The 14,079-nt window shown below is 40.5% G+C and overlaps 1 protein-coding gene across 1 annotated transcript in view; it reads left to right on the forward strand.

The window, feature by feature from the left end:
* The first annotated feature begins 2,017 nt into the window (after positions 1–2,017).
* The window catches only part of LOC133499421 (collagen alpha-1(XXVII) chain B-like), a 68,106-nt gene continuing 56,044 nt past the window's right edge, over positions 2,018–14,079 (forward strand). Inside the window, exons 1-4 of the mRNA XM_061817447.1 lie at positions 2,018–2,342; positions 3,959–4,038; positions 7,456–8,717; positions 13,469–13,522. Of these exons, the coding sequence (XP_061673431.1) occupies positions 2,227–2,342; positions 3,959–4,038; positions 7,456–8,717; positions 13,469–13,522 (1,512 nt within the window). The 5' untranslated portion in view covers positions 2,018–2,226. The remainder of the gene's footprint in view (positions 2,343–3,958; positions 4,039–7,455; positions 8,718–13,468; positions 13,523–14,079) is intronic.

Raw genomic sequence — 14,079 nt, forward strand, 5'->3', positions numbered from 1 at the left:
ACAGGATGTAGAATGTGTAAAGGAGGTTTATACAGCAAATACAGCCGCGGTCAACTCACTCTACACTTGGAAGAATTGCTCTTAACCTCAACCGCTAACATTGCTCGGAAAAGTTATGACAACATATGACAGATGTAATATATACCGTAATATTGTACTGTATGTGTATTTGGCCCTTCGGAACACATTGCTGACAATCACTTGTCGTGTGTACCCAGAAGACCGAACTTTGACTGAACCTTCTGTGTAGTCTTAATTGTCATACAAGTCTGAAAAGAAGTTAGCTAAGTTGAAAATGATTTGTTTTATCACGTTCTTCTTTGTGTCACTGATGGTGTAGCTGTACACATGCCTGCCTTTGGTGCGGGCAGCATGGGATTGATTCCTGCTCAGTGATGGTATCGATATCTGCCCTGTGACTGACTGGCGACCAGTTCATGGTGTAGTCCACCTTTCGCCCGAAGCTAGCTGGGCTAGGCTCCAGCCTTCCCGCAACCCTTGTGAGGATAAGCGGCTTATGACATGACATGACGTGACCTTCTTCTTTGAACACTACTGGTTGAGGCTGGTCATTTGTTTGGTGTAAATCACCAAAAACAGAAGAAAAATTAAATGGCAAACTATACTGTAACTGTAATGTTTACTGAACTGAGGCCACGTAAGATACCCCATTGTCCAACATCCATGAAGCTATATTCATGAATTAATCACTAATTTTCCATACCCCTTATTCTCTCACCTGACCCTGGGCGAAAGGATGGGTACACTCTGAACTGGTCGCCACTCAATCAATCGCAGGTCTCATTAACAAACAACCCTTTCACTGACATCCACACCAACGGGCAATCTGAGCTTTAAATTAAAATAAAATTAACTTGGGTTTATCCATGGTCAGACCAATTAGCTTGATGTCATTTATGCTGTGTCATGGAGATCACATTTTTTTTTCCTTCTTCCTCTTCTCCAACAAGGTTGTTTGTATGTTGAGGGACACAACTTCAGAGCATCCATCGATCCATTTTTTGAGTTGCTGGAGGCTATCCCAGCCACCTTCGGGAAGGAGGTCTGGTACACCCTGAACCGGTTGCCAGCCAATCGCAGGGCATTCACAATCACACCTTGGGGCAATTTAGAATCTCCAATTAATGCATGTTTTTGGGATGTGGGAGGAAACCGGAGTGGCCGCAGAAAATCTATGTAGGCACAGCGAAAACATGCAAACTCCACGCAGGCGGGGCCGGGATACGAACTCCAGTCTTCAGAACTGTGTGGCTAACTTTAACCAGTCACCGCCATCAGGCCACCACAGAGCATAATTCCTACTATTTATAGCACTGCATTTCCTGTAGTATTGCTTTTAGAATCAAACGGAAGACATCAACAAACTCATCCATAAAAGCTGATTTAAAACTCATCATTATATTTGAAATGCAAGTTGGTCATCAAGAGGGAAGCAGACTTATAGCAAAGGGGAGGAGGAAGCTATTTTTGGGTTTGTTCAAGAGCTATTTGGTGCTAAAAAAAAATATTGTTTATTTTCAAAACGACAACTAGATATAAATTACACGAGTGGATGTTTCTTTTTTGTGCCTAGATGCCCTCCAATTCTGAAATTCTGGAATCCCTGAAATCAGTTGGGTTTATTTCATTTTAAAACTAATGTTTACCCTCACTAACTTGATGAAGATGTGTTGCCACAAATGGTGTGGCGTTTAGGGGTTTTCGATTCATTGCCATAATCCTTTAATCTTTGTTGAGATCTTGGGAGGTCTCCAGAGGAACTTAAATCTCCGATCTCCACTCACTCATGCAAGAGGAGCTCGGCAAAGCAGCTTCCAGAAAGAGTTCTTGGGGGCTGCACACAGCCTGCATGAGGGAGGAGGACACACCTTCAAGTCCTTGCTGCTGCAGTTCCACAGCGCGACAGGGGGAGGCTTCCCCCCACCCTCCACCCCCAGTCCTCCTTCGCCCCCTCCTCACTGCTCACACATGAAACTTTCATTTTCGGGAAGTCTGCACGCTCGCAACACACACAAACGCGCGCAATGCCGGCATAAACGTGATCCAAGAGTGGCGCACGGATCACGCGCGCAGGTGGAAGACGGCATGACAGACGGCAACTATTGCGCTCCTTTGTCTTGCAAACTTTACTAAGTTTTTTTTCCTGTGCTTTTTATTTATTTTTTTATTATTTTTATTTTTAAATAACCACAATGGCAAACCGGGATGGAAAGAGCTCCACTGCCTCTTCCGGACAGGAGTGAAGCCCCCCCAAGAAAGAATGAAGTAACCGCTATGGAGCCAGACAATGCCCCGCACTCCGAACTCAAAGGAGCCGGGGGGTGAGTCGGCTTTTTTTTACCCTTCTTTTTTCATCAATTTTGCATCATATTTCTGCGTGCAAGGATAAATACGAATGTGCATTCACTCATGCATCATCAATTGTATAAACTTTCAAACTTATGCAAGCACGTGGACCCACACAAACTCCTCACATACACGACGAATGTGAGAAAGTTTCTTTAGAACTTGCAGTGCAGTTTTCACCGTCCCGTTTTGGCGTCTGAACTAGGATTTTCTGTGTGCCCCCCACACCAGCCCCCCTTCCTTCCAACCCAAAAAAAAAAAAGATGTATGTGAGGAGGAGACAAGTCCTCTCCTCCCACGCTGTGCATCATCTGTTTATTGGCTGCACAATCCCAAAAAGGAGGAGGGGGAAAAAAGAAGAAAAAAAAAACAGTTGCATCATATCTCTCATTGGTAGTGTACAGTACTGTGCATACAATGTGAGTGGAGCGCACACCCACTTTTCTTTTTGGTTTAACATCTAAGAGAGAGAGAGAGAGAGTCCTGAAAGGGATTTAATGTCAGTGGAGTGGTTTGACCGCCGGTTTTCAGCAGCTCTCTGGGAAAAACCACAAATGTAATAAACTTCCTGCATTACAAGTGCTGTTACGAAGCCACACACAAACCACATTATCAGCTACGGGAGTGTAAAAGAAGCCTTTTATAAAAACAATAACAAAAAAAAATAACTCAGTGAAACAGCATACAACAATAATAAAACATGACGGAGCTACTTCAGCATAAAACATAAATGTTCGTTTGGAGGTTGCATTCTGTCAGTGGGAGCACACATATTGCTTGGACTAAGCAAGATGACAGTTCATATTACTCCACAATTGGATTCTTATAGCTAAACCTCAATCAGAAACTGTTGCATTCTCTAAGTTGGCATCGAAGTGTACCCCCTAAGACTCTCTGTCACTGACTGGTGACAGCTTTAATATTGAACCAAAAATTAGACATTACAAAACACGTGGATGCCTGCGAATACAATATTCTCGTGATCCAGGTCTTTGTATTCCCTTGGGCACTGAACTGAACGGGACTTGTTCCCTTCTGGTTTTGGGACAGTGCCTCTGGTGGATTTCGTGAAGAAACAAATAGTTCTTATGCTGGGTAGCATTTCTATTTAGATGGTGGTGGGCTTCCCAACTGAAATCTCACCAAGTGTTTCAGTTTTTGAAAAGGACCAGGAATTCCTCTGTTCTTCACACAGATAGTTGCCTATGCCACAAAGAGCTGGTGGTTCTGAAGACTGTGCTAAATGTTCAAAAAGTCCCCATGCTTTTTTTCCCCATTGGTCTACATCTTTTGTCCATGCAGCGTTCAGTTTGTATTCACCAGATCTGCTCCAAGAATCAGTTCCACACTTTCAAGTGCTTTAGGTCTGATTGTATGTGTTGGGCGTTTAAAAAGCGCATCAGCTCGGTCCTTACCATGTGGAGTTTATGTATATTCTATTCTCTTATCCTTCTATATCCTCCCAAAGCCTGTAAATTTTCCATCGTATATGCATACGCGTTTGAGCCGTGTGTTTGAAAGTGAGCAGTTTTGAATAGCTAGAATCCCGGATGTTTTGTATTTAAAATGTCTTTTTTTTAATGTGTCCTAGGAGAGTCCTGATTCTTTGGACCATTCTCTGGTGTACCTGCTCTCTCACACTGGCTCAAAGCATTTCCAGCACAAAGACAAGTATGCTTTACCTTTGCTTTTCGGAATGGAAAAAACATACAGACACGTGGCGGCAACACACCAGATGCTACGTCTACTCGGGGGAATTAATATATTCCACTAGATTTACAGATTTTCTTTAAATCTACACTGAGACTGAGTGGCGAGCAGTCCAACGTGTAGTATGCCTTCTGCCCAAAGTCAACTGGGATAGACCTGCACAACATAAGCGGTACAGATAATGTATTGTGGGATTGGAGGCAGAATTTTTTGACTACTTTGATCCCAATTGCGGCTCCAGATGACTTTATAAGGAATACGTCAATTTAGCAGTGGTCCCAGATGAGCTGGAGTCTAACTCGGTGGACTTTGTGCGAGTGGCGGGGTACACCCTGGACTGGTCGCCATCTGGGGAAATACAGTTCATCTGCTAAAATATTTACTCAAAATTCATTATATGTAAATTAAACAGGTAAGGTTAAAGCAAAACATAGGGCGAGGGCAATGAGCCTATAGTAGTTATAAAAATAACAATGCCAGAAAGAGACGCTGTGGTAGATAGTTTTTAGTCAAATTGGGTTCTTACTTGATTTTTTTTTTTATAAGTGCATTTTCATTTGTTGTGCTTCAGCAGGAGGTGGAAGAAAGCCTCGGGCAAACCCTTTCAGTAAGCAAGAAAAACTGAAAGTAGATCAGGGATCCTTAGATAAAAGAGCAAATTTACTTGAATATTAACAAAATATCAAAATTCGGACTTTGTGGGAAATATTCAAGACTTTTCTTCTCAGATTCTGAAAGTTACTGAATTTTTAATGGGGGATGATTCTTCTTAGGGAGGCTGGCCCCTTTGCTGTCACCACACAGTGACTGTAGCGGGTTTCCCGTCTCCTCCTGTGTCTACATTTATTTCTCCTCTGCTCAACTCCGAATTTATTGTTGAAAGTAGCCTCCCCCCTTGCACTTTCTGTACAGAAAACACGTGCATATTTGAAATCTTTATATAACCTGGGAATTTCGCCACCGCACGTACTTAGCGGATTAGCGTACAGTATCCAAGAAGAGCTGATTGGCCCTGGTTGATTTTCCGACCACTTGAAGCTAAACACAGCGCCTTTGTTTGACAGTGCCCCACCAGGGGCTGCAGTTCCATAATGGAGTCTTTCCAACTTTTTTTATGTCAGATTTTTGAATACAGTAATGATTGATGCTTCAGCTTTGAAAGTGAAATAAAATTTTCAGTTTTTCTCATTACAGTGTGAATGGTATTTACACTAATAATCGTTTAAAGTGAACATTGAGATGTTGGAAATGAAACTCACTCGAGATTCATTCAACCGGAGCCAAACACAATCTACAAGGCGTGTTTCTCTGTGATGAAATATGGATTTGATCCAGTTCTACAAAGCTGTGGAGTGCTATACAGCCGAGAAAATGCCAAAATATGTCACAACTACTTCAATGTTCTTCCCATGAGACGCAAGTGGTACTAAAACCAAAAAATGGCCTGCAGTATTCTCATGGGATTCTTATTGTGGCTATCATCTTTATTTATCTCCATACAAATGCATCTCCTAAAATACCACAGCTGTCCCCTTTTGGGGACGTGTGCAGCAACAATTTCAGCTATGGTTTTAATGGTGACTGATGTAACAACTACACATTGTGTTTGATCTGTAGCCGTGTACTGCAAATCTAATTCTTTATTTTCTTTCATGACTGTGTTCCATTTGTTTACTTATGACATTTGTGAAAAACAAGCTATTTATCCCGACATGTAGAGGAGAAGGTCACTGCACAAGTAAATGTACAGTGGAAAATTGAAGTTGAATGCCAATGAGGTTTACAATGGAGTTCCATTTTTATGGCGGGGAGGTAACCTAAGTTTGGACTTCGGAAATAGGAACATGGTGTTATCAATAACATGAGTTGTGCAGTAAGCAAGTCATAATTGCAGGGAACATTTGAATGCAAAAATAATTTGAGGCCATAAATATAAAAGAAACTACGAAAAAATACTAATACTAATAAACTAAGGAAAAACAGTCTCTGCGGTGCGACGTGAGCTTGCCTTCTTGTGACGGACTGCGCGTCTTTCATAACATTGAATGAAACTGATGGAAACACAGTGGTAATGACATACAATACAGGATTTAGTGAAAGTACGCTTCTAATAACTGCTGTCATGCATGACATCACACAGTACTGCTGCGTATTGAGACTTAGGGAAATGTGTGTCAAGTGTCTCAGCCACCTGAGCTTGAATGAAAAAACCAAAGAATTAGAATTTTTAGCTAATATGAGCAAATTTAGATTACTTTAAAACAGGTAAAACATAACTACGGGCTATCTTTAGCTATACTAGCATAGCATAACTCTTCTTCTTCTTTTCCTTTCGGCTTGTCCCGTTAAGGGTCGCCACAGCATGTCATCTTTTTCCATCTAAGCCTATCTCGTGCATCTTCCACTCTAACAGCCACTGTCCTCATGTCCTCCCTCACAACATCCATCAACCTTTTGTTTGGTCTTTCTCTCACTCTTTTTGCCTGGCAGTTCCATCCTCAGCACCCTTCTATCAACATATACTCACTCTCTTGCCTCTGAACATGTCCAAACCATCTAGGCCTGTTCTCTCTAACCTTGTCTCCAAAACATCAAACTTTGGCTGTCCTTCTAAGGAGCTCATTTCTAATCCTATCCAACCTGCTCACTCCAAGCAAGAACCTCAACATCTTCATTTGTACTACCTCAAATTCTGCTTCCTCTTGTCTCTTCAGCGCCATCAACACTAATCCGGACATCACCACTATTTTATAAACTTTGCCCTTCATCCTGGCGGATACTCTCCTGTCACACAGAACACCAGACAGCTTCCACCACTTCATTTTTGCTACCTCCAGTTCTGCTTCCTGTTGTTTCTTCAGTGCCACCGTCTCTAATCCGTAACTAGCATAGCACAACTCACCCCCCATATATAGACAACTATAATAGTTTGTAGTTATAATAGTTGCGCCCACAGAATCCCAACATTTCTTAATTTAAATCAAACTCATAACCAGTTAACGAGTTATAATTTGGGATTACAATTTTTTTAGGAAAATATACCAAGGCAAATGCTCTCCCGCCAAACTGTGAAAAGAAATATCATGTCAGACAAAACTCGAGCATATTTTGCTTTATTTTCAGATATTTAATCCAAATCAGATTAAAGTTTTGGCCTGTGACTTTTAGATTATCTGATGACATCGGTTTGTGTTAGGGAAGCTGAGTGTCTGAAGAGGAAAGATGCAAATCGATAGCCCACGCAGAATTGTCAGAATTGAATAAAAATTTAATTTATTGCTTCTGGATTTGCAGAATCTTGAATGTATTCAGCATACGATACGGAAAACGTGATCTTACTTGCTTCATGCTGACTTCTCTTCTCTGTATCTTTTGAAGATGTAGACATTCTGCAGCATTTGGGTCTCTCTGGGCAAAGGGCAGGCACCTCAGCATCTTGGAGCGCTGGACCCATCCCAGATGGCGTCATCCCATTCAAGTCTGGTGTTATTCTCACTCCGAGAGCCCGCATCCAGGTGCCTCTGGGCCCTGTCATCCCGGCTTCCTACACCACCACCAATCTCTCCCTTATCCTCAGCCTGTCCGTTCACCGCGTCAACAATGCCTTTCTTTTCTCGATTGTCTCCAAGAGGGGCAAAGGGCAGCTCGGTGTCCAGTTTACACCGGGCAAGGTCCATGTTTACGCGGGCCACAGAAACTCTGTTGCATTTGACTATGATCTTTATGATGGGCAGTGGCACAGTCTGGCCTTGGAAATCCGAGGCCACCGGGTGTTCTTGCACACATTGTGCGGGAACAATACCCAGCATGCAGATTTGCGTGCCAAAAAAATGAACATGTTTGATCCGGAGGGCTCGTTCCTTCTCGGGAATACGAACCGCAACGCGGTGCCATTTGAAGGCGCCATCTGCCAGTTCGACATCTACCCATCATCAGTGGCAGCTCATAACTATTGTAATTACATTAAGAAACATTGCAGAGAAGCCGACACATATCGGTCCGTTTTTGCACCCTTGCTACCTCTAATTTCCATCGATCCAAACATGACTCATACAACGGCACTGGCATTAACTCCGTTATCCCAGGAGACCCCAAAACCTACTTCATTCTCAGCAGTGGAATCTTTTTTTGTTCCAAGTGATCATTTGCTGATTGAGAAAGGCCCGTTTATGTATTGGACTCCTAAACCAACTGTTGCTGCTGCATTTGTCAGTGAAGCGGACCATCCAGTGTTGGAGACACCAATTCGAACTGTGACCACATCCTTCTGGACCAGTGCGACGCCACCAATTTTGCAAACAGGTGACAACACAAAGCAAAGTGATGTCAACTCCCGTGTTGGACATGGAATTACGGATTTACCAACCTCTGCAAGACCCCTAGGGACTCGACTTCAGACCACGATCGATTACATACAGGCATCCCCCTCAACATCATTTTTTCTACAGAACGAGCAACTGTCCACCGTTGCACCAAGGAAACCCGAGTTCAAAGTAACCCATGTGCAGGATGTCAAAACCATGGCAGTTATTCCTGTCACACCTGCTGCTTTAGATGACTTCCAAACATTCGACCTGGAACCGACCCTCTTTTCACTGTTGGCAGGACCACCCGGACTTAAGGGAGAACCAGGACCTCCGGTGAGTGTGTAGACAATAAATCACTTCTTTCAAACCTGTCCGTAAGAGTTCATTTTCCAGTTCTGTCAGCATAGTGTTTATTTTACAAATGCTTATGATTAATCAGACCATTTCCCAACACTTGGCCACTGTATGCATGCGGGCTAATCCCTGATATGACTTTTTATTCACATTCATATGCAAGATCGAGCTGGTTCAACCCTGCTGACGTGGATATCAAACACTTTGCTAAGGTCTGAGCTTTTGTAAACCTGCAGCACTCTGTATTGATGTGTCCAAATTAGAAGGTCTGCTTTCCCTGACTAAAGTTTATTGTTCTTAAATTGCATCTAAACTTGTCATACCAGAGTGAAAATCTCCCTTTTAGCTGTGCTAGAAATAGACACTCTTATAAACAGCCTTGGCCCTTTACCTTAGTCAGTTACAGGCACTATTCGTCTGACTGACTCCACGATGAAAGCGCACTATCAGGAGGCACAATTAACCAGTTAAACTGAAAAACACCTTACATTTTGATTTTAGTCAATTTCGAGGAGGGGCAGAGAGAAATTAATTCCCTTCAACCACACTGGCAGCATTGCTCTAGGCACGAAAGTTGGCGCAGTCTAGAAATAAAGAATTTGGACTTCTCTACAAAAACCTCAACTATTATTTTAACGGGTGGAACAGTGATTGATTGGTTAGCACACACGCCTCGCAGTTCTGAGGGCTCGAGTTAAAATCCTGCCTCACCTGTATGGAGTTGGCATGTTCTGCTCATGCCTATGTGGGTTTTCTCTCGACTCTTAACAATGTATACATATACACTAAAGAACACAAAGTGTTGTGACATGTAATGTGTATCTATTACAGCAAACCAACATAAGACCATTTGTTTGCTCTGTTAGCAGAAAAATAGGTTACAGTAGTACAGCAAGATGTGGTCAGAACATCTGCATCACAGACCCTTAGCTCTCCTTGCTTCATCAATCAACCTTTCTTTCATACAGAAACTTTCAAACTAAGATTGAAACTCAACTGTATTTCAGTATAGTCTATCTAATTGCTGAAAAAATTATGATATTATCAAATGGAAAGACGTTGAATGGAAAGAAGTTGTTGATTAAAGATTAGTGCCAGGAAATGGTATGATCAATAATAAATGATAGATGCTAGCTAAAAATATCAGAATATAAGTGAAGTTATAATGAGTTTTGAAAACAGTGGTGAATTCGCATATAGGTGGTAAGAAATGGTCATAATGTAGTGCTGTGTTATTTATTCTAACTGATATTTATCTGTTTTATAAACATTTATTGACCAAAAAGTTGGTAGGTTTTTAGTTCTATGCGGGCCTTGATTCATGTTTAGCTAGCTTTAGCATATACGTAAAACATTGATTTAGCCTCCAGTGCTCACATTTTTGTAACTATCGCCATATGGACACTTTTCAGCCATACATTTTATATCAAACAATGTTACTTTGCATATTAATTTGAATAACTGTATCAGTATCCTTTAATAATGACCTTCCTTTATGCATAGTTTTGCAGTGTTAGCAGTTAGCTGCATCAGCATGTTCCCTCTCGATGCTAATAATATCACAGGAGTCCTGTTCGCTGTCTCTCCGCTGAACACAAAATGCTTACACACATTTTCCATTGTTGAAAAGACTTACCATGCATTAGCAGATGTGAACCAACACAACAAAAAAAAGTTTTGAAATAAATCTTTCCTGCTGTGGTTATGAAGGAAACCGCAACTTTGTGAGCCACTCAGACGATTCCTATGAGAGCAGAAATCGCTGCCAATCACTTGGGTGGCGAAGGTCATCATCCCGATAATTCGCATGACAGCATAACTTGCTGATGTCTGCTTTTACATCGTTTACACGGATTTCCATGGAAACTGTACTATTTTGTTCCACTAAGTCGATTAATGACACGGTATCTATTTCACAGGTTGTAAATTGAACAAAAAGAAAATAATTTCGATGAGTTTCAGCTTTTCCACTAATCCTTCAACTTTCAGCAATCTAGCCGGAGTTGCACTGCTATGTTCCTATCATTCATTTTTAGTTATCAATATTCCACAGTAAGTAGTTGCAATCCTGTTTAGCTCACCAGAGGACGACTTCAAGATTACTAAGTGAAGACGTCACACAGTGTGACTAAAATTTGGAAAGTAACTCTTATCCAATTTTGATTTTCGATTCTTGTGAGGAGAAGCGGTTCAGAAAATAGATGGATGGAGAACCGTGATTACATAATCAGCACCTAGTGGTTAGCATGTCTGCCTCACAGTTGAAGTTGGGTTAGAATCAGTTTGCGAGTTCTCCCCCTAGGTTTACACGGATTTTCCCGGGGCTTATCTGGATGTGCTCAGTGATTGACTGGTGACAAGTCCAGAGCGTACTTGGCTCTTACCCAGACAGCTAGGATACACTTCATCTTAACCAAGACCAGATTGAGGACTCTGAAACATTAGCTGAAAATAAAAGAAGTGTGTTCGGTAGTCTGACTGTTCTTATTGAAAAGGAACAAGGAAGGCGTCATTTTTCCCAAAGGTTTACATGAAGAAAATTCTTTTTAGAGCCTGAAAATACATCCATATAAATATGGGGTTCAAAGTGGAATTTTTTAAAAACAACGCATCGACCACGGAGTGGAATTACATTTCCAACAAAAATCTTTGCAGAAAATTGTATTTAAAATTAAAAGATGTCAAACACATGCTATGGGTAGTTTTTAATTGACGATGTGATTGCAGTTTATAACCTGGCATCCATATAACAGGGTTTTTGTTGGTTGTTGCGAAACTTAGCAAAAACGGAAAGAAAAAAATCTGTCTTTACAGTTGCCATGTAACTTTATTCTGAGTTTTCAGAAGAACATGAGCCAGGACTCTTAGAAGTCAGTCTTTATATTTTGCAGTATTTCTTGCACACAAATTAAACACTTGACTATAATTTTAATAATATTAAACCAATTGGGCTACGATGGTGATTGCTGGAGGCCTTTACAGTAGCTTTCAGATGGAAAAAGCCAGAGATGAGTATTAATGCACTACATTTTCTTTGTTACTATTACTGAAGTAACATTTTGGATAAATTCCACTCATGAGAATAGTTTGAATTAACCATACTTTTTACTGTAATTTATTTGTCGCAGTATTGATACATTTACTCCATTAGAATGATCAACATGCCGCTCAGTACAGTAATTTTTTTTGTCTATTATAACATATGCGATTAAGTTTAGATTTTATCTCTCTCCCTGAGAGAGAGAGAGAGAGAGAGAGAGGAGAGAGAGAGAGAGAGAGAGGAGAGAGAGAGAGAGAAGAGAGAGAGAGAGAGAGAGAGAGAGAAGCCGCTCCAGTGTTTACTTTACAGACTCTGGGAAGCAACAGTTTTATCATGCAGCTCTTACACCTTAGAGTTAAGTTGCAGATGTTTTTAAAGCACGCACACACATACGCACTGGTAAGCAAAAAGCTTCTTCATGAAGTCATTTAAGTATATAGAGCAAATAATGTTTCTGTTGGGCCCAATGCATCTGTTGTTGGTTTTTGGGCAGATAAAAACAGAATAGGTGGTGTGTGCGGATTCCCATTTATTATTCTCATTATTATTATTATTATTATTATTTTTAATGAGAAGTTACTCACAAGTTACTCTTTACTTTTTACTGTAGTACTAATTTTTGTCAATTGGTTCTCTGGTTGGACAGCACGGGAAGCGAGTGGTTAGCATGTCCAATTTAGAGAGTGGTTAGCATGTCCATTTTAGCTAGTAGTTGGCATGTCAATCTATGTGAGTGGTTAGCATGTCCAATTTACAATTCTAGGGCTTCTTCTTGTTTGGAATTTTCATGTTCCCCCGTGGTTGCGTGGGTTTTCTGTGGGTATTCCGGCATTCCAAAAGCATCCATTTGAGGTTAATTGAAGACTGAATAGTCCAAAGATATGAATGTGAGAGTAAATGGTTGTTTGTGTGTAGATTATGTATCTTGTGACTGAATGGTGACCAGCGCAGTGTCATCAGACTAAAAGTCAGCTAGGATAAGCTCCAGCTCTCTCGTGACCAAATGAGGACAAGCGAAATAGTGTAAAAAATTAATGGATGAAATTAAGCACTAAGTTGTTCTTAAATACACTCATTTCCTAGTGGGTGGTTATTAAGATAATATTATTTTCAGAAAATCCCTTTTCCCAAATCAGTACTTTTTAACAACACAGTAAATGTTTCTGGTTTTCCACTAAGTGTATTATTACTTTTTGTACAAATTCCTACTACTGTATATTCTCATGAGAACAAGCTTGATCTTGTTTTTTGCTGAAGCTGTGGGGAAACTAACCAACACTGCCAGCACCTCAAATGAACTCATGTTCCTCAGATCGCTCATTAGTTTTGACCTTTCCGAGCCTTGCTAATCCATGTATGAAATTGTTTCAAAACTTGGCAATGGCCTTCATTAAAGTGAGTTGCCTTGCCCGTTCTCGATGTCACAAGTGACTTTACGGGCTTGAAGAATATTGGCTTTGCAAGGGTCACTTGCACCCTTAATAAGACATTTTCTGGCCTGCCGGTATTTCACTCTCCCAAGGTTTTACCGTCTGGTTCTTTATAGCATTTAAATAGCTGTTAATATCTAATGTGCCATTCATTAAAATCCGACATGAATATACACCTGTTCTTACATCATTTTACATGTGCATTTATAGACTCATAAAGATTAAATCTATTGTATTTAATCTGAGATCATTCTTTCCAGGGCTTTCAAGGACTTCCAGGATTACCAGGAAAACCAGGGAAGCGAGGTCCACGGGTAAGTGAAGTGTCCTCCATAACGTTTCCTCTTTTGTCTCAAGACTAGTAGTAGACTAGTAGAAGCTGGTTCCGGGCTCTAAACAGTAGGAGAACACTGGATGTTGTTCTGCAAAATAAAATTAATTATTAGTATTTTTAATTGCTCAATTACCCAGTATTTTTGATTCATCAATTATCCTTGTACAGTAATTGATTTTCTACATATAATGTGTAGTTTATAAATACATTAAGAAAATACCTGAGAAGATTGCCATTAATATCATGTACATTTAGGTGAAAATACTGATATACAGTGTATCATTAGCTGGATATAAAATGACTTAAACAGTTTCTAAACTTATATCCATATCACATAGCTCATTACAGTTATATATTTTGTGTCATCATATGATACAATGAAATTATAAGAATTAATCAAATCAAAAAGAAATCTTACCGATGTGCAGTATCAATAATGGAATCTGTATCGTTAAATTCCCTAGTCAACATCAAAGAGGTATGGAAAGAACATTAATATTTGGCTGGGAACCCCAGAGAAATGCTGGTACTCTACTT

This window comes from Syngnathoides biaculeatus, chromosome 4 (assembly GCF_019802595.1).
Source record: "Syngnathoides biaculeatus isolate LvHL_M chromosome 4, ASM1980259v1, whole genome shotgun sequence".
Lineage (NCBI taxonomy): Eukaryota > Metazoa > Chordata > Actinopteri > Syngnathiformes > Syngnathidae > Syngnathoides > Syngnathoides biaculeatus.